The 21,385-nt window shown below is 34.5% G+C and overlaps 2 protein-coding genes across 7 annotated transcripts in view; one reads left to right on the top strand and one right to left on the bottom strand.

Moving 5' to 3' along the window:
* The window catches only part of LOC134539820 (epidermal growth factor receptor substrate 15-like 1), a 122,704-nt gene extending 107,256 nt beyond the window's left edge, over window positions 1-15,448 (top strand). For 4 of the 6 annotated variants that reach the window (XM_063382106.1, XM_063382107.1, XM_063382109.1 and 1 more), the window contains exon 19: window positions 118-15,446. In XM_063382106.1, coding sequence (XP_063238176.1) covers window positions 118-453 — 336 coding nt within the window. In that variant the 3' untranslated portion in view covers window positions 454-15,446. Of the gene's footprint in view, window positions 1-77 lie in introns of all 6 variants that reach the window. The other 2 variants (XM_063382110.1, XM_063382111.1) reach the window with 2 other exon arrangements.
* A 3,787-nt stretch (window positions 15,449-19,235) lies between these two features.
* The window catches only part of LOC134539821 (uncharacterized), a 35,420-nt gene continuing 33,270 nt past the window's right edge, over window positions 19,236-21,385 (bottom strand). The window contains exon 8 of the mRNA XM_063382112.1: window positions 19,236-21,208. Within this exon, the coding sequence (XP_063238182.1) occupies window positions 20,395-21,208 (814 nt within the window). The 3' untranslated portion in view covers window positions 19,236-20,394. The remainder of the gene's footprint in view (window positions 21,209-21,385) is intronic.

Here is a 21,385-nt window from a genome sequence, read left to right as displayed (position 1 = left end):
TTCTCTCATTTCTTACAGGTGACGCCAGCTCGCAGGCCAGTAACGATGGATCTGTTTTGCATTGAATATTTTTTCAGCCTTAAACTAAGTCTGCTCTTCCTCTTCCTCCTCCTTCAGTTTTGTAACGCTCCGGCGGAAGTGGTGGGGGGCCCCGGGAAGGGGGTCCCGCCGAAGCCTGCCGCCAGGTACGCCGAGATGGAGTTCACCCAGGACCCCTTCAAGGACTACCGCTACGAGGACCCGTTCGAGATCGCCGACCCCTTCGACGACGGGGGTGGCGCGCCGAGAGCGAACGGGATCCCCCCGGAGGACCGGCAGATGGCGTGGGCGGCCGCCGAGAGCCTGAAGCTCGAAGAGGAGAGGCGGAGGAGACTGCGGCAGGAGCAGGCGGACTTTGAGTACGCCTTGGAGCTCAGCCGCTCCGAGGAGCTGCCCAAGAAGGTCGGACACTGACGTTCTAGTCACCGCTAGCACGTAGGATTCTCACTTCCAGCCTCGGTGCGATCCCATGACTGTGAATTACGATTCGTGTTTGGAATTTATCGATGTTGAATTTTTTTTTTTTCTAAGCCAACTTGAGGCCGTTTTAAGTATGTAATAATTGAAAGTTGTACCAAAACATTTATGTTAAGGATGTATACATTTTCAATATGACAAAGTCTAAATCAAGTCACAAATTAAATTTGTGTATAGTTGTGTACAGTTGTTGATTTTGTAAATAATTAATATTGATATAATAAATTTATGCATGTCATTGTTTATCTTAGTCATAAATTGTTATTTAAGAATTACACTATGGAAGTATGTATTCATGGGATGGATAGTGACTTTGTTTTTTTGGTTTTTACAGAAATATTTTCATGATTATTGTAGCTTCGCTACTGTTGTATTTGTTTAGCCAAGCAAGAATTAAATAATTTAGGTTTTCTAAATTTAAATTATGTACTGGCATAGTGAAGTCATACTGTTAGTTTGATAAGTTTGCAGTTGGTTTGCCTTATATAAGTTGTTCATTTACTAATTTTAAATTTTTTTCATGGCTTTTTTAGATTTTCACAATGTTTAGTGATCTTCTTAAGGAGCCTGCCTACCTGAAAAGAAAAACAAGCAAAACAATATGAATTTTATCTAAAAATATTTTCGTGAACATATGCTATTGCTGGTTTGGACTGGATGTTGTAGAAAACCTTCAAGATTAGACAGCAGAGATAAATACATAAACACTCTGAGAACAAGCCAATATAATGCAGGTGTCAATTTACATGCCTAGACAGCAGAGATAATTCCGTGGACAGAATTTAGTCACATAAATTTAAAGTAGACACCAACAGTATGCTGACAGCAGGAATGGTAACTGTCTGGTCATTGTCATTTTAGGAACAAGATTATATTGTGAATTGCGATAAAACCGAAATAGCACCGAAAAGCAGTCAATACACCATAATTATAACACCAAATTTCAAGTTAATACACCGCAAAGCACCAAAATGTAACTAAAATCATGATACCTATCAGTATTTTCAATTAAAGCTTAACTCTAATATCAAATATTTTATCTTTTAAATATTAATTTCAATGAAAGTGTTTTAAATTTATTTACCAAGATGATTGTACTGCAATTTAATAAAAAAAAAATGCTAAAAGTTTACCCTTTTTTTTTTTAAATTTTGCATATATTATTACATACTCATTTTTACATTACAATCTTAGAACATTTTCCAAACACCTAAATACTTAGAGATTTATTTTATTTGTTCTGAAAAGTTATACATGCTTATCACAAATCATTAGTTTGAAACGTGCATCATGTATCAGTCCAAAAAAAACAACCTTTTTTTTTTTTTTTTGGAGAAATTAGTATCATGGATGATTTAAGTATCAGATTTGTTCAGTAATATGCTATCTTTTTTAATAAACAGATTTCATAAAAATAAAAACAATAACACCGAAATCTCCTGTTTTGAAAACGAAATTGTCCTGGAAATAAAACAATAAAATCTTGACTGTACCCATTATGTTTCTGTGTGTGTGTTTTGTCTTTAATAGTTAATTCCTTCCGTGGAAATATCTATGCTGTCTATGCATCTAACTTTCAACATCTGCTGTTATTGGCTTTATTCAGTTTTTTTTTTTTTTATTATTTTATTTCATTTTATTCTAGAGGTTTTTCTAAAACTAGTGTTAACCAGCAGTGCCATATGTCCATGAAATAATTTTCATTTGTTGTTTACCTTTGTTGGAATCATTCAGAGGGATTATTTATTTGTTAAATACTTCAGGTATGTTTCAGCTCACTCTCAAAATATTACTGTCAAGTGAAAACCACACTCTGCATTGGGAAGATGACATTTCTATTAAAGAATTATTGTTAAAAGTTATTTTAGGTTTGTGTTTTAAGTTTTAAATGTTAATGACACAGTATAGTAATATAGCAGTGTTTTCTTTGCGATGCCAAGTGTGTGGTTTTTGTTTCAAAGTAATATTGCGGATGGGGCTTACTCACACCTAAAAGACACGTAAAGCCATCGCTAATTCATCCCTTGTCTTATGGAAATGTTGATTAGATTCTTAGATAAATGTAGCTTTAAGTGTATTTTGTAATTGTATATATTGTATACTGTATGAGATTTATTGTAAAATTTCTTTGTTTTGTTAAATTATGTACATACATGAATGCCAAGATATGAGATGTTGATATTGTTGTGTTTAATAGATTTCATAGTTACATTACATGTCAAATATATACCACAAGTATTATTAAATTTTACTTTTTTTTTCCTTCCTGCTTTATGTGTAGTAGGTATATTTATTGTAATTTTTGAATGCCATTGCTAAGTATCCTTTTGTCCTTACTTAAATATGTTATGATTGTTTTTTATATAATTTTTATTGGTGCCAGTGTTTAGTGTTCACCAACTAGGGCATTTTCTAATGAATGTGTGAGGCTTGCTTTAAGTTGGATTTGAGATCAATTACAATTCTTTATTTTGGAGAATCTGCACACATTTATAGGGGCTGGAAAAATGAGCATCTATTTTTTTTTTCCTAATTAGCATTTATGATTTTATAAATATGTTATTGTAAAATTAGTTTTTTTGCTCTTATTATTTACAACCCAAATGTTTGAAAACTCAATATTAATGCATACAAATACTACCTACAAAACACAAGTAACACTCAATTACAATTTTTCGCAAAAAAAAAAAAAAAAACTATTTGTTTATTCCTTTCTAGATTTAAGTCACAAAAAAATTCAAATGCTGATGTTCAAAAAAATTGGTAGTGCAATATGTTTGCAAACATTAGTCACAGGTTTAATTTATGTAAAATTCACAAATCAATTGGATTAATTGAATTTATTTGAGGATGAAATCAATTGGATTAATTGAATTTATTTGAGGATGTCTCAAATGCATTTAACATGGCTGCATCACAGACATACGGCAATATCACAAACTAGTGTACAGAAACAATTACCACATGGCCATGGGTAAAGTGTAACATTTAAGGGAATGCAAGTGTCTAGTCCTGCTGTGGTCACTACTGTAATTATCTTCAAACTCCCGTTAAAGTAAACTGCAAGAGTGCAATTGGTTTTGTTTTTATCTTTCGTCCTAAAAGCTACGGCCACACAGGGCGCTATGCTCGCTATGTTTGAGATGTTCGCTACGCGAGTGAAATACAGCCAGCTGCATCTCAGGTGTCGTTGGCCACTCAAAGCTGTGTTCACTGTGTTAACGACTTCGCCAGGTGATTGGTTCTCGGCTGACTTTGCACATGCACAGATAAACAAAAAAATTTGCGTGGGATTATGCTATACTTCTGCGTTTGCTTTTTATGAAATTAAATTCCTCTCAGTATTGTGCTTTTAATTGTCAAGTCAACAGAAAATTTAACTGGGTAAAAGATTACGAAAATATTCATGTTTATGGAATAAATCGATGGAAGAATATAGAAGGCAGAAAATGCAGGAAAATGCTTGGGATTTGATTCCAAGGGAATGCTATCATATCAAACTGAGTTGAATTTATCCTGAAATAATCCATAAATTTGGTTTTGTCCTCACGAGCAATTGCTTCATCAAATGATGAAATTCTTCAAATTCTTTTGTTTTTATACTAAATTCATGAACCCATTTATTTTTTGTTTACATACTGTGAGAGCCAGCAGAATATTGTCTTCGGAATCATCACTCAAATCACATGGTATGTGTGTCTCCAACATCGTGAACTAGATTATCCTGTCTGGCCACTTGGGGCAGTGAACATCGCGAACATATTGTAGCTTTCTGTGTGGTCTCAGCTTTGGGCTGAAACTCTGCAACAAATATGGTGGTGTGTAGTAGTTTGTGTATTGACTGAAGTGCTGATAGTCTTAAGTAACAAACATACATTAAAAAATATATTTATTTTGAATGATTCTGGCAATGGAGAAGATTGATTTGAAACATTTTTATGGGTTTCATTACTGGTATTCAGTGAATGTTGTAGAGAAACCACAAGAATGGACAAAAAATTAATACACAAATGCACAGATTTTGGTTGTTTTTCGGCATGTTTGTGTACTATATTTATCTTGTCCATTCTTGTTGTTTCTCTATTATATACAGTGAAAACCAGCAATTGGGTATGTCTGTAAAAATGTTTAGAGATAAAAAATATTTAATTGTACAGTAGAATCTCGTTATAGCGAGCACGGTAATAGCGAGAACACGGCTATAACGAGGTATTTTTGAGGAATTTACGGCGTGATAGCTTGAAGCGCGCTTTTGTTATTTGTCTGCTTTATCTCCACCCCTCTCGCTCGCCACTAGACATCTTGCCGTTGACGCCTGTCACATTCTTCAGCCGTGCAGTCGTCACCTAAGTGCGTGGCTTTAAAAATTGAATCCCATCCTTTCTTTCTTTTATCAAACTTCCGTTAGTTATTTGTGCCGTGTGTAGACAGAGTTTGAGATTGGAACAGAAACAACGTAAAAGTATTTTTTACAAATTAGAAATATGTATGTTTTTGTTTTTATAATCTCGTATTTTCACTTTTTTTTTTTTTTTGTTATCTTAAAAGAGATAATATGGAAAAGCCGCTCTAATGAGAATTAAATGTTTCTTGGTTAACAAAAACTATTAATTATCAAATATTGTTAATTGTTTATATTCTATTTATTATTATTTACGCGACGTCATACTGTACGCGTACGCAATACGACTGGATTCGTTGCTGCAACATAACATAGCATGTTATGTGGTATCAGAAGTAACGAGTTACGTAACGATAGTAGCGAGTACTAATTGTTATAGTAACGAATACATACGGGTACGCATTTTTTCGTTACTTTTACACCTCTAGTAGGCACTACCATATTTATTTCCGAATCGCTAGGGCAGTTTTCTAGTAACTTTTGTTGGGTGGTGATGGTTTGAGTTTAATGCCAAATTTATTTCCTAAAAAAGTTGACAGGTTAATTTAAATGAAAAAAAGTATAGTTTTCCAGCGACTATTACGTTTGAGGTGTACGTGCGTTGCCGCAGCCGCACTCCTGCTTTTTTGTAAGGAATTACAGACCTGCCAACTCTCACGATTTTGGTGTGAGGCTCACGATTTTAAGGTCCATCTCACGCCCTCACGCCAAAATAGTGTTTCCTCATGATTTTTCGGGGCCCCAAGATTTTGTTTGTAAAAGTTACAAAACAAGTTTTACGAAAGCTTACAGTAACGAGTTTCCATCAATATTCGAGTCACGTAAAGGAAGCAATTTTGCGTTTTGTAGCGTGTGCCGTGCTGATTTTTCTATCTCGCATAGTGGAAGAGGAGACATTGTGAAACATGTCGCTACAAAAAAAAACACAACTAACACGTGAAGTGTATTGCTTCCAATAAAAAAATTAATTTTGCTGTGAACTGTGATGATAGTGTTAAACGAGCAGAATGTTATTTTACATCTTTTTTTAGTTGCGGCCCTGCATGATCACTACACGACAGCGCTAAATTATGTTCAACTAAATTAAATCTGCAACCTATAATTTGTTGAAATAAATTTTGAAGTAGATACCATGTAACATATGTACAGGTATGTCACTTAAATTTAAAGATTCTCATTTGTTGTTTTTTTATATCTAACCTGTTTTATGGGCCTGAAAATTTTTATCGAGGACCTCATGATTTTTTAAATTTGAATGTTGGCAGGTCTGGAATTAAATCGTCGCGCTACACTAGCACCACCTGTTAGCTACATCCCGAACCAACATGGCCGCCAGCAGACAGCCCACGTCGACGATAGATAGCAGGACAATGCTGCGTCGGCCGCGGGCTGAGATGCTATACTTATGTGGCGTGGTAGGGTATTTTGGTTATTTTGACGCAATCGGTGATCGCATCCGTACTTATGGGGTATCGTTTTAAAGAGAATTCACACATCTGCTCACAGAAATTAAGATTTCGTTAATATAACCTGTTATTTTCCAATTATACAGGTTTAAACACAATTTTTATGCTATTTTTGGTTAATTTTTATTTTTTTGGGGCCAAAAATTGTCCAATTCGGTTATAGCGAGGATCAAACCCGGAACCGTGACACCTCGCTATAACGGGACTCTAGTGTACATGCTTTGTGTGTCTGCCAAGTAAGAATATGGGGTCAGTCGGGGTTGTTTCTTTCCAATTTTGGAAATAAATAACTAATGTGTTGTTGCATTTATAATGGGTATTTTATACATTAACTAATTCAAATAAAAATATGCTGTTATCAAAAAATTATCACAAAAAAAAATAGAATGTAAAATGTACATTAACAAACAAAATAGCATCTATAGCAAGATGATATTCTTTTCTGGCCCCTATACATTATACCCTCGGAAGAGAGCCATTTATTTTGCACAGTTTCCTTATTTGATCATTTTCTGCTCATCAGCCTTGAGCGAACCATGCATTTTGATTGGAGGTCTGCTTACTTGTAATAAAACTTGAGTATTTGTTAACATGAGTACTTTATAATGCTCGCTAGTGTGATCTTGCTGATGATGGGTGTTCCACCGAAAAGTTAAGTGGAGCACTCGACTGCGTGCACCTAGTTTAGAGCGGTGGTACGGTGACTTCAGAATTCCAGACTCCGCATCGTCAAGAAAGTGACATAGTTGCAGACGAAGAAGAAGAAGATGGTGCCAAGACAACTTCAGTCATGTACATCAACTGATGCACTCATCTGCTTGCAAGATCGTCACAAATGTGACTTCAGTTAAGATTTAACAGATTAACATCAGAAAAACTAATTTTAAAATATTTAAAAAAAAATTGCAATATATAATGAAAAGTAACTTATGTATTCCTGTAAATGGAATTAATTAATATTGAAGGATACATCTAAAGTTAGTCTTTAATGTATTTGTGAAAGTTTTGTTTAATAGCAGTCTTATAAGATGGTTAATGAATTTTTTTAATGCTATACCTTTAATTTAACCCTTGCACCCTTGCGAAGTATTAAAAAAAAAATCATTTAAAAAACGTTGATTTGTATTGCCAGTAATGTTGTAACAATGTATTGCTAGAAATTACTCAATATAGGTTTGCTTTCGAAATAGTTAACCAACTTTCCACTGATGCCCTACATGTCAATGTGATGCACAGTGTGTGATCTTTAAAGTTTGATAGATTTCTATAATTTCAAACCAGTCAAATTCTTACGTTTTTTTATCTTATATAAATTTATATGTACCAAAGAGTAAAATTTTATTTTAAAGTGGAATGTAAGAAACTGTAGGTATATGAACTGTACTTGGTTCTACAGTATTTTTCTTTCGTGACGATGGACAGCTACACAATTTAAAGATTCTACATTAGGTATTTTTGTTTTGCAAACATTTTTTAGCAGCTTATATCTAGAGATGTTCAAAGATTCATAACCTTAAAAAGTTTGCATTTGGGTGTTGGTTAAAATTTTATAACAAAAGGGGTTTTCTTTGTTTGTTTGTTGATTCAACTAGAGTATCCTGCTGCAAAACAATTCATTTTGATGTGGCATGATGTGAATCCAAAAAAAAAAAAATTTTGGTCAGTAGATGACACTAAAGTTGGATAATGTACCTGAAGAAGAGGTTACAGGTGTTACAGATAGTTTAAGGGGACCACCTGGCTGGGCCGAGAGAGCTCTAAAAGCATGATAGCATCAAGTGTGATGGTGGCTCGCGTTATCAAATGCCACTACGCAGTCTTTGCATCGGTAACATTACTGTATGGGACTTACACTAGTAGATTAAAAATTAAAAATAAATGTATGCTCATATACAGCTTAAAATGTTGTGTATTAAATTTCTGTTTTAATTTGTATCGTAGGTTTTGTTGTTTTTGTCATCCAAAAAAGATTACACCCGTAGGACCATGGAAATGTTTTTCATAAACAGATATATCTTATTAATCTTGAGCAGTTTGTTACTGGCTTGTGGTACGTTTGGTGCTCTGCACTCTATTTAGTGGCTCAGCCAGGTGGTCGCATCCCACAGAGTTGGAAGGTATTCATTTCTTACGTATGTTGTGCTATGTTTGTGGGAACTGTATTAGAGGAATCAAATTATTAGCTCAGTGAATGTGTTTATGGGTGGTGCTAATGTTCACTCCATTTAATTCATCCCACTGTGTGAGCACAATTTGTAAAACCTGACGTCTTGTTAATGTGCGACAGTGAAGGTCATCTTTGAAGTAACCTTAATATGAGTTTGAAGTACATATTTGTACATAATGCATATCAAATAGTACATAATGTAGTCATTTAACATTTTTTTTGTATCTATATAATTCTATTTGTGACATGAACTTTGTAAGTTATAATTTTTATAAACTTTAATGGGTATTTGTCCCTGTCATTATGAGTTCTTCAAATTTCTAGCAATAGCATGCTGTACCTCCCAGCCATTTTAGACCTGTTAATTGACTTGAAAACTGTAACACCTTTAAAAAAAACACATACATGTAATTTATGCTGACTTACAAAAACTTTGGCTGGATAATAGTTTAAAATTAAAGCTTTTAGAAAACTGTTGAGGGTATATGGGCTGTGGTCAACTTAAAACTCCTGGCATTTTTATTTGTATTTTTAGTGCCAGCTGGACAGTTGTTTGTGAACCTTTCATAAGGTGCTTACGAAAACCAACCTCATTCATTAGGTTAACTCAGTTTACTCGATCATGGTGGGTTAACCGTCCATTACTCTCCAAACAAGTGAACTTATTTTTTTTTAACACAAATTTTGGAATGGTTGCATTTCGTAAATCAGGATGATTTTTAATGTTTTATGTGTTATGATACACAGTTGAATTTTATGAGAATTTTCAATAATATATTAGTGTATTTTGTTTACAAAAACCATGAATGACCAATTTTTATTTTCATCAAAATGTTAGACTATATAATTTATGATCTTGTCAAATACTATTACTTGAAGTAATTTTTATATTGGTTTCCATTGTCTGCCACTCTTTTAAGTATTTTGTTATTCAATTTACTCAACTTACCCTACGATTGTGCAAGGTTAACCCTAGGTTATTGAGTAAAGGGTCGAGTGAACCTGATACTGATTATCGAATGTGGGTTAAATGCTCTGGGTTACTCAGATTGAACTAACATGGAATGCTTGGGTGGGGTGGGGGGGCATTTCCCCCTTCCCTCCCTCAAAATGAAATATTGCATATTCACCTGGTGGTAAGGTTTTTGTAAGCCCCAATTATTTATAAATGGTATTTGCAGATCGAAAGCTTTAATTCATACGTTATATGTATTTACTGTTAAAACCTTTTAAATTCCTTTGGGTATAAACTAGACTGTATGTATCTACGTATCTAGTTGTTCCTTTTCTGAGTGGTTTTGAAGAGTAAAAGATTAATTATGTTATGTAGTGTCACTCTTCATCTCTTCCATTTACACATTCATCACACCGGTGTTCCATGAGTAGTAAGTAGGGTAGTGTTGGTCTCTAGTTGTACAGAGCTCTCCAAATTACACATGACAATACAATCTTATAACGTTCTTTATGTAATAGTGTGTGATATAATCCGAGGATTGGCATAAAATAGCTTTATAGACTGTTAAGAGAATATTAATTTTGTGCTGTGAAATGTAATTGTGTGTTACCAGTAATAAGCATTTCAACATAAAATGTATTATAAGAATGTGTGTGTAATGCATACTTTTTATTCAGAATAAATAGTGTGCTATAAAAATAGATTTTCGACCCAGATTTAGGCTAAAAATTAATAATATGAAAATACTCATATGAAATTTGCTAAATTATCGAATTTTTATTCCCTTTATTTACAGCAGTTTTACTCACATTTTTAAACAATTGTAATGTATATCTTTATTCGGTACTATGTCTTGCTACAGAATTTTTATTTTACTGTATGTTGATACCTCTACACCATACGAGAATGATGTACACAAGGAGAGCGAGGAAAATGAATGCAGTTTAAAAAATACTACTTTCCCCATATGTAAATGCTTTGCATATTATGATAATACATAGTTAATTACAGGGATTTTTAACTGATTGTGAAATTCTTTAGATTTGCCACGTAAGTGATCCTAACAGTTTCACTACTGCAGGGTCAATTTGTGTAATGAATTATTAGGGGTTTTTTTTCCAGTGGTATCTTGCTCTAGTAAATAGTTGGCACTATCGTGTCCAAGCAAATTGTGCCAGTATAGACTAGTGCTCTGGGTGTTTCTCAAAATACAGTATTCTAAACATATCTAGATCAATGTATATACATGTGTTTGCTTGTAATTATGAGCAATTGAGCATGTACATACAGTTGTGTGTATCATGGAAATAACATGTATCGTGTTAAGTGTCTTGAGTTACTTGTATTTTTACGAGGGCACAATAATGAGGTACATGTGTTTGGCTGGAGAGTGGATGACTGAAGTCTTTGCTGTATGTTTGTGTTCTCACGTACTCTGCGAGAGAGCGCTTAGTAGTGTGCCTAGCCGAGGTGGAGGTATTGTCTGGTCGCCAACGCAAAACACCTTTGTTCATCGGTTTGCAAGTAAAGCTGTACCACTCTAGCAACATCTGGAAAATTCTGCATGAATAATTTGAAGGTGTTGCAGGAGTTTTTTTTTTTTTTTTTGTTCTTTTAAAAATTTCTTAAGTCATCTATTCAGAAACTTTTTTTATATATATACACATATTTTAGCTTTTGGTTTCAGTCTGTGAGTAATGCAGATTTATTGATAACTTAGTCAGACAAGTTATGAAAAAAAAAATTTTTGTGACAGTGTGCTTCCACATAATCTAATTAATTGCCTTTCTACATGCGAAGATGTAAATTTGAGGTAATGGTGGCGGTAATTTCTACTGTTCATGAATTTTTCTGATAGGCATAACCTTCCTTCACATTCCATTCAGAGTAAGTTCTTAGGCTGGGTTTTAAATTATGCGAGAACACAGGAATCATAAAAATTTCCGTAACTACATTTTCAAACACGCATTCATAAACTATGAAAGATGCAAAAACACAAGTCAAGCATATGCTAACTTTCAACTTTTTGCATTTCCATCTTTCATATTTCAAGTGAAGTGTTCCGAAAACTTTTAAAGATGAGTAACCATGAGATGTCAGAGGTTAGCCTGGTATTTTCTCAGTTGTGGGTAATTTTTATTGCTCTGTTGTGATACGACAGGAGAAATTTGCAGTAGACTGGTGACGGTATTGTCTGTGGAACCTGCTGTAGCCAAAGCATGAATATGTTGTAGCATAGTATATTTCATAAACAGTGTCAAAAGCTGTATACATATTACAATGGGCTTAGTTTATGTTTAAACTTAAGCTGTAATTACTACACTGAATAAATAATTTTATGCAATATGATTTATTGGTAACAACTGTATCTGCTTAATGTGAACCATGAACAGATGTGATGTAGTCAAGTTACAGGAAGTTAGAGAGTTCAAATATAATACATTTGTTAGGCCTGTGTGAACATCATTTATTTTATGCAAATCGAATATTTAGTATATTTGCAAAGTCAAATTGAGTAGTTTTCTTGGCAAGGTGGTATTACACTAATTTTGTATAAAATACTGTAATGAAGTAAACAATATTTTAATGTTTGTAATGATTATAAAAGAAATGACACTATGTTTAACACCATTCAATAAAAATAATAATAACCATGCATATTTTTTTTGCATTCATAAAAGTAGATGTTTGATTTTTTTTTTTTTTTTCAGTAACTGACTTTATTCGCAGCAAAAATATATATAATTCGAAAAAATAATTCTTTTTCATGCTATAAAAAATGTGTGTTAAACAAGGTTTTTTCCCATTTAAAAAAATGACATTTTCAAATGTCACATGAAGTACTAAAATATAATCTTAAAAATATTGTAAAATTTATATTAACCTTTGTAATAAACAAAAAGCTATCCCATAATTAAAATAAATACTAAAATATAAAAAAATTATCAGCTGAAACCCTTTATTGTCAGACAGCTTATTATTTTGTTGGCCCCATACTGTGTATTGGAACACTAAAAGAATGAAATTGATATCCATATTTCTTTGCTTACAGTGTGACATGTATCCTAGGTTGGTGTTACTTTATAATAAGCATAAATGTATAACATGTGTTCTGAGAAATATGCTTTAGGGAATGTTAAACTGTGATTTAAATGTCAAACGTATGTTAAAAAACTGTGAAAAATGGAAAAAGTAAAAATCAATGTGAATATATTTCCTCATGTTAATGTGGCTGATCATACCACTCAAACAACTCTTTACTTTAGTTATGATCATCTGCACTTGTGAAATTAAAAAGCAAAATTTCAAAACTAAAAATTGGGGCTTATAACTGAGAAGCAGCAGTTCTTAGGCATTCAGTTTTTGTTGCTAAAGCTTAGCAACAAACTCTAAGCTCTCCATCACATTTGAAGCTTCAAATAGAATAGAAAATTTACTAGCAAAGTCATATTAAATATTAAAAAGATCTTTAATGATTTGCTCAGTTGAATTATCGCACAGGCCTAATAGATATTTAAATCATAATGCCTTTATCAAGATCTATCTTTTTTTGTGTAAAATTATGAATGTAAATAGATCCGTACATGCCTTGTTCCCTGGACTATTAATTAGTTTTACTAAATACAGTAAATTTATAATTGTTTAGTATAAAATTTATATTGTAAGGAAATATTTGGAGTATAAATGTCACAAGTGATGTCATAATATGACATGCGTTATGATTTTGGTGTTATACTGTAAAGGCTAAATTATATGGAGCAAAAATCCTTAAAATATTAATATGTAGTTAATGTATTTTATATTTTGGTAACTTGATTGCATGTTTTGTACAAGCTTTGTTCTTTGTGTGTATAGCACGTAGTTTTGTCGACATTTTCTTTCCAATTCTGCAAAAATCATAAACTATAAAAATACGAAGGTTTTTTGGTAGCCTGTATTATGGCATCACATATTTTACGTTCAGAGATGACCACTGGTGTCTCATCTTAATAAATATCTGCTCATTTTTGCAAGCACAGTTTGTGTGTAACATTAGGACCTTGCAATTAGTCGTATTACGTTATAAACTTATAATGAAATATCTGTTTCTGTTAACATAATATTTTCCAGGTTGTTTCTTTTGATAAAGAATAAGTAGGTATCGTACTTCTACTGTTGAGATGTATTTTTGTTTGTTTCTCTTATAATGCTCGATGCTCATAATAATTACAGTATTGCTAGAGTTCAGTTTATAATACATACACGTACTACATCCAAATGTCTACCGCTCCATGAACGGCCGAGACTGTGTATTCCCATACCTTACTTAATTCTTCGCCTTTTGAATTTGATGACACACACTTTCCGCGTAGCACATAACTTCGCAGTAGTCTTGCACAATTGATGTGTGCACTGCAGTGTTTTAATGATTCTAAATTAAAATTAGGGTGCTGTACACGGATGTATTAGGCATAGGCTAATGAGTAGCTGCTTATTGTACTTGACTATGTTTTCCTGCAAAATATTTTACACTCTTTTCTCTTCCTTATTACTTTAAAGCTTAATGCAAACATTCCTTATTATTATATTTTGAATTTTTTTTTTTAAGTTGTGATAGTTGTAATGGCCTTGAAGAAAATTTTAAAGGGCAAAGTGATTGTGATGTTGACAGCTGATTTGCTAAGAGGTAAGGTAGATTTTCAATGATCCATCACTTCCATCCATTACCAGTCCGTCTGTCAACTGGCTGACAATTTCATAGCACTCTGCATGTTCTTCGCAATATTTTTCTACTTGGACGCTGCCAATTGACTAGAAGGCTTAAACTTTAGATAAAATTTCTCTTATAAAGTTACATTAATTTGACAATCATGTAAGCAAATCATTTTTTTACTCAATTTATTCACAATGACATTTTTTTTTTTTTAATATTTTAAGTTCTATACATTAGTAATAACATTTAATGGAAGCAGCTAAACAAATAAACAAACTTAACCTTTCAAGATAATGAAAGGTGCCGGCAATATATTGCAAACATTTTGGAGGTTATTATTTCATCTGTCAAAAGTTAAAGTTTGGTAAGGTTTTGACTGATATAATTTTACAGGCTTTCCGATTGGCTTTGAGGTCACGTGATCGAGATGGACGGATGCAGTGGATCATTGCGAGTCCATCTTTACGATGCATGTGGTAGAAGCTGGCAGTGCAACCAATGCCTTCCAAGCGCACAACCAGGTGTACTTTTAGATCAGCTTCGTTCTGCAGATTGATTTATGATTATTTAAGCACACGGCTTGTACATTCATGGATCAATCTAATTATGTGTAGTACATTTGTGTCGTAAGGCTGCCTACTACTAGCCTTGCCTTTGAAAGTTGTTCAGCATATGTGTACATGTGTGTGTATGTGTAACATTATTGGTTCTGCTAGATTTTTTACACTATTGGTGGCCTCAAGTTGTTAATATTTAAATGTTTGGGAGTCAGCATTCCTTTGTGCTAAGGGAGCCATCAAGCCTTCAACAACTATATATATATTATATAAATATTTATCTGAATTCAGATAAACAAATTCTGTGAATATAATGTACTGTTATGTAATGTAGGATAGACACTTTCCTTGTAAAATAGTCCCATCAGTGAATATTGGTATTCTCGGTGTTATCATGTTACGTACACAAAATTGTAAATATACTTGTTCACTTAGAGCTGGGCATTTTGTCATTTCCGGATCGTACAATTCTCTTTTGAACTAAAAAAGAATGGAAACTTCAAAATTGCAGTCTTGTTCTGAAGTTAGCACTGTCAGAACCATCAAGTGGTTCAAGTAGGTCATCAGAGTTGCAGAAACCTGCAATAACTAGAACTGCCAGCGGTAATGTATCATGGCTGTCTTTATTTGCATGATCTAGCACAGCGATGGTCGACTAGAGAACCAGGCACATTAGAATTAAGTGATTTATAACAGTCTCTTGATTTCATATTTTTGTTGAATAAATCAGACACAACAGTTGGGATAGTGATAAAAAAAAATTTTTGTTAAAAATTGTTTACAAACATTTACAAGAATTTTTTTAATATGCTACAAACATAATATTTTACATGTGCAAAAAAGGACAATACACAACAGTGTGGCTGCTGTTTCTTTGTTGGAAATTTTTTCAAGAGGGCCGTGCGAAACAATTGGGATGGCCACTGAAAATAGAAAAAAAAAAGTTGGAATTCAAAGTGGTAAGGAATTCTTTTGGTGTGCCAGGGAAATGATGAGTAGAATTTTATGTATTACTGTGTTATTCACAGCTACACACCTATCTAAGGGATCGTCCATTAATCACGTGAGGCTAGGGGGGGGGGGGGGGGGTCTAGAAAAATCACGCAATATCACAAGGGGGGAGGAGGAGGGGTGTAGAGATATATCACGTGTATTTATTTTTTGTAGGATTTCTGCTAAACCGAAAAGTGACGTCTTGACGCACCGTAGCCAGGCAACAATATCCTCGCCCGCCGCAACATGAACCACCCGGCTCGGCTTGCCAGTCGCCAGTAAGACTGTGATTTTGGTGCCGAATACATGCTGTGCTTGATTTTCCAGAATTAAATTAGATTATACCTATATTTAAAGATAAATTTTTAAAATATTTTGTACCATAAAAATACATGTGATTTATTATTTGGGGGGGGGGGGGGGGGGTTGTAGTCTAAAACCTCACCACAAATCACTAGGGGGGGAGGGGGGGTGTAAAAAATTTGCTTAAAAAAAAACATCACGTGATTAATGGACAACCCCCAAGTAAATTAGGCTACTGTACTACTTACATATGTTGTGTGTATACAAATTGAGAAAATCCATTTTTGTAACCTTGTGACAATGTTGAATTTAAAAAATTTGCACAAACTACTCAAGTAAACAATTGTTACACACTTTTTGGTAATGTGGCATTACTGCTAACACAATTTTGTCATATATTGACAGGAAGTCAAATATTGCTTTTAAAAAAAAAAAAAAAAACCTTATCAAGTATTTCTATGTAAGACTACTGTTGCAATGACATACAGGTGAAGAACCTAACTGTAGCATGAAGAATAATTTTAGGAGCTAAAACTGTTTTGTTCTCAGAGTTTATTTGTACAGGGCCTACTATAAAAAACAGTACATTTATATACACCTATTTTAAAATGTGAAAATACATTATTGAATGTTAAGACTTCTAAGAAAGAAATTTTTACTTCATAATTTGCCTATATTTAGGTCTAATTTGATTGTTTAATATTTAGCATGTTTTTTTTTAATAGCAGTCTTATACTGTTTTCTCAATATCAAAGAGATAACATTGATTCACTCTACAAAATATGTGGAAGTTTACACTCATAGGAAACACTACATGTACTGCCATGAAAAAGATGATTCATTTTTATAAATTCTAATAAATAATGTACATTACCTTCACAAAATAGATTCTAACTACATTCCCTGCTATAATATGCAAATGAGTTCTTATACTTTTTAGTCATCTGCAGACTAGGGTTCTGCGAATATTCGAAATTACCGAATTCAAGTTCGAATTTTTTGATATTCGATTCGTAAATTCGAATCGAATTCATTTTACAATAATTCGACATGACATCCTCCTCCCCCAATTTTAAAAGAAATGTAAATGGACGATTGCATCTTCCACTTACAAAAAATTATACATCGAAACCCCTTATTTACGTTTTCCCTTATTTACGTTACCGTTATTTACGTTTTCACGTTATTTGAACCATTTTATTTCTGTCCCGTTTTAACCTCATTGGATGTAAAGCAATGAATTCCCGTTGTTTACAACGCGCCTATTGCTTTACGCAGTTTACGCCGTTCGTTTTGATAAAACTGCTTACTAACTAAATTAATCCTATTACAAAGTAATATGATATGTAAATCGTGTTTTAAATACTTTTTTAAAAGTTAAAAACTTCATCTTAAACGTCTCGGGAGTCGCTTTATACCGCTTATAAAAACGTAAACAGCACCAGTTTGGTTGTGTTGATTCCTGTATTTCTGTATAGAGCGCGCGCACATAGTCGAAAATTGATGTCGATAGCTCGCAGACTGCATGCACGCGAGCGCTCTGTCAATAACCAAGTTAACCCGCACGATCGTTATGCGTATAGTTACAAATCAAGTTCTTGTTACTGGTTACTTTTTTTCTTTACGTTGAATAAAATGGTTTTTTTTGCATCACTCATTAATTTAAATTATTTAGTTTGCTTTCGCAAAGTCTACTTTTTAAATAAACGTACTTTCCATGAAAAGGTCTTGTTTTTATGGATTACTTTACATTTTTTTGCATAATAGTATTCTCCGTTCACTCTTACCTGAGTTTTGGAATAAACAAAGCCTCTTGTAAACAAACATTTTCATTGGCTGCCATCCGCCGCGCACATTATTCGTGCCCAAGAAATAGTCCCTTGTTTACGTACCATTTGTAAGTATTTTTACACTGCCTTTTTTATAACAATTGTTATATAGCATTATAGCGTTTCACCGTGTGAACGATATCGCGAGTTTAACTGCGGAATTTACGAGTGTTTCGAATAGCAGTGTGCTTCGTGCAAGGAAAGAATTACAGGACTATGGGACATTAACAACTCCCGGGAAGAAAAGGAAACTTGAGTATCTTGTTATCAAAACTTGTGATGATTTTGCAAAGATGGCTATTTGGCGTAAAGTGCATAGTTTTTTATTCGCAAATGAACCACCTACGCTGAACAAAGTGCTACGGTGCTTCCTGTTATATTACTTCGCCGTTATTTTATTAGCACCAACTGTACTGAAGTGTGTGTGTTGCAACTAGTGCTTGGCGCGCAAGAAGAATTCAGCCTATCACTTGCTGACGCGGCGCAGTGATACGTCGGTGTTTCTTTATTTTAAAACTCAGCTAAGAGTGAACCCACGGTCTCACCCCTAATTATAAACTTGATTTTAGAATAAAATGTGCAATGCTTAAGCGATATAAACGGTAAATTTTTTTTTTTTTGACGTGATAACGTCTAATAAATCGATGAACGCCGGCTGCACGCCCGAAAAAGTGTCCCGTTGCACACATTGTCTCGTTACCATGTGTCCCGTTACGCTCATTGTACGATTGAGTCGCATCTATCTCTCTTCCACTCGATTGGAACAACCATCGATTAAACTTGAAACACTCCCATTCATTTCCTACTTTTCCTATCATCGTCCTATCCTTAACAGAATAACACAGATTGGAAGAAGTTAAATAGCAAACATGTATAAAAGTTTTAGTTAAAATAATTTCTTCGTTAAAGTAATAAAAATATTTGAATTAATGAGTGCAAATAAAAGTAAATTCATCAATTAAATTGTAGATTTAATTTCATTTCTTTTTTGTATCCATACAAAGTAGTGATAATTCAATAAAAATTATTAAATTTTATCCATAAAAGTATGCAATCATTTCATCAATGTTTCGTTATGACGTCACGTTAAACTATCGTCCGTAAACCGACTTTACAGACAACCAATATTTTTTTTCTTTTGTACCACTTCCTTATGCTGTGATATTTTTATTAATATTTTTATCCTTGAAAGTCAAACATGCTATATAAGGTGGCAAGTGAAGAGAGTTTTCTCTACAGTAGGCAACATAGTTACACCAGCCGCAGAGAAATGTTGTTGCCGCGCCATGTCGATGAACTCATCTTTCTCCATGACGATTTGAAATGATTTGCGAAGTTATTTATAGGCATATAATTTTTAATTTTTTTTTTAAATTTTTGAGAATATGGTTGTGCTTCTTCAAAATAGTCTCACTTTAATTTTAGTTACTTGATTTAAACTGTGAATTATGAGACAAGTTTTTCAAAGGAGGTATGTTAGAAATTTTTTATGATCTATGTTATTTTAATAAATATTCCCAAATTCGATTCGAAAAAAATTCGAAACTCGTGAATTTTTTTGAAATTCGATTCGAATTCGATTCGAACTGAAAAATCACAATTCACAGATGTCTACTGCAGACCAGAGTTATAAATAACTCAAGTTCTCTAAACAAAATTAACTTCAGTAAGTGATTTGATGCCAATTACTTTTAATTCCGATTAGAAAAAAAGTTTTCTGGGACTGAAATAATTTCTTTCACTTCTAATAACAATTTCATGATCCAGAAACTCCATTTTCTTACATGGTGTGGTCACTCCAGCTTCACATTTAAATATGTACAGCCTTGCTAAGATCTACTTCTGGACTGCTTACATTGTATTCTATTGCCAATTGTGAACTGGCATGAAATTTCCACCCAGCTACTTTCTGTATATTTGATCTTGTTAGAAAAGAGTTACCTAACCCTGCAATAAAATTAAGCTACATAATTAGTCTGAAAGTATAATGATGAAGAGATAGAATGTAATCTATTGCATTTGAATATTATTTCAGAGTTACATTTCTGTTGTGTATTGTCCTCATTCACATTAATGAGAATCCATTTTCTACTGCCAAAATTGAGCCACAACTGAATTAAGTGGTTTTATACAAATGTGCATCCATATTCATTTTCTGAGTGCTCATAATAAAGAGTTTATTACCATGCATAACACTTGCTCCTGTTTATAGAAAATGCTATCTTCAAAATCACGAAAAAATATTATTTAAATCAGAAGTACAGTACTAAAATTATACTTCAAGTTTGAAATACATATTATTTCCATCCATTACCAAATTGTTGTGACCATCACAACTGGAAATTTATAATAAAAAATAAATTAATCTTAAGACTTTACAAAGTTTAATTTGACATGATTTTTAGGGTGCAATCAAGTACGTTGCCTAGGGCAAGTTTAAAGATTTTAATAAGTTGATAACAGACAAGACGTGGTTGAACTCAATTGAGATCCACACTGCAGGTTACAGACAGTCACGCTGCGCTCAGTACCTGCCTCGGCGAGTACGTCGGCACCTGGCACCCGACCTGCTGGATGACGCGTGCCGCCACGCCGCAGCCCAGCCGAATGCAGGCCTTCAAGTGTCTGTGTTCCACGACGCCGGCCAGGAAACCAGCCACGAACGCGTCCCCCGCGCCCGTCGTGTCCTTGACGCTCGCCGCGTCCAGCGGAGGCACCTGCACCTCGAAGCACTCTCCGCGGGAGGTCTTGCACCTCACAGGACGTGAGCCATCCGTGGCGACGCAGATCTTGCCGAGCGACCGCAGCTCGTCGAACACGGAAGCAGGCGTTGCTCTCTGCTTGCCGAACGCTACAGTACCATTAACTGAACTCTGCACTCCCAAGTGTTTTGATTCTTCCGCGTCGTCATCTTCATCCTGCCCGCTGAACTCTGAAAAGACCAGCACTTGGGGTGCTCGCTCCGCAGACTCTACGAGAGCCCGGTACGCCGCTCTGTTGCCGAAAACCACATCCGCGCGGTTCACCATCTGCAGGATCTCTCGCGCGTGGTTCCTGCAGATGTACACAGAGCTGAGGTTGAAAGCTGTCAGGATGCCCCTGGACTTGCAGAACGTGAAGACCTCTTCGGCCACCGCGAAGCTGTGCGAGATGAAGAACCCCTCGACGTACACGATCTTGGACCGAGCGAGGGTGTGGAAGTTGTCGCTGTCGAGGTGGTGGGAATCGTACACCGCTGCAGCTCCGATGTGAGCCACCAGCGCCCGGTGTTCATTCTTCACGAGCGCCACGCACCGCCCTGTGGGTAGCTCACTGTGGTACACGTACCTGCAGTAACAAACGCAGTACCTACGTCACGCTGGGAGCTACCATCACGCGGTAGATTTCACCCCAGCAGTGATTACAGAAATCTGGAAATTTGTACACATCATTCTTGCAAGATAAGTGGGTGATTGAAAACTTTTTCTCGGTAATTAATGGATCTCATCACCAGTAGGTATTTTT

This window comes from Bacillus rossius, chromosome 16 (genome assembly GCF_032445375.1).
Source record: "Bacillus rossius redtenbacheri isolate Brsri chromosome 16, Brsri_v3, whole genome shotgun sequence".
Classification (NCBI taxonomy): Eukaryota; Metazoa; Arthropoda; class Insecta; order Phasmatodea; family Bacillidae; genus Bacillus; species Bacillus rossius.
The sequence above is the reverse complement of the archived record's forward strand: the minus strand, read 5'-3'. Positions and strand labels throughout refer to the sequence as shown.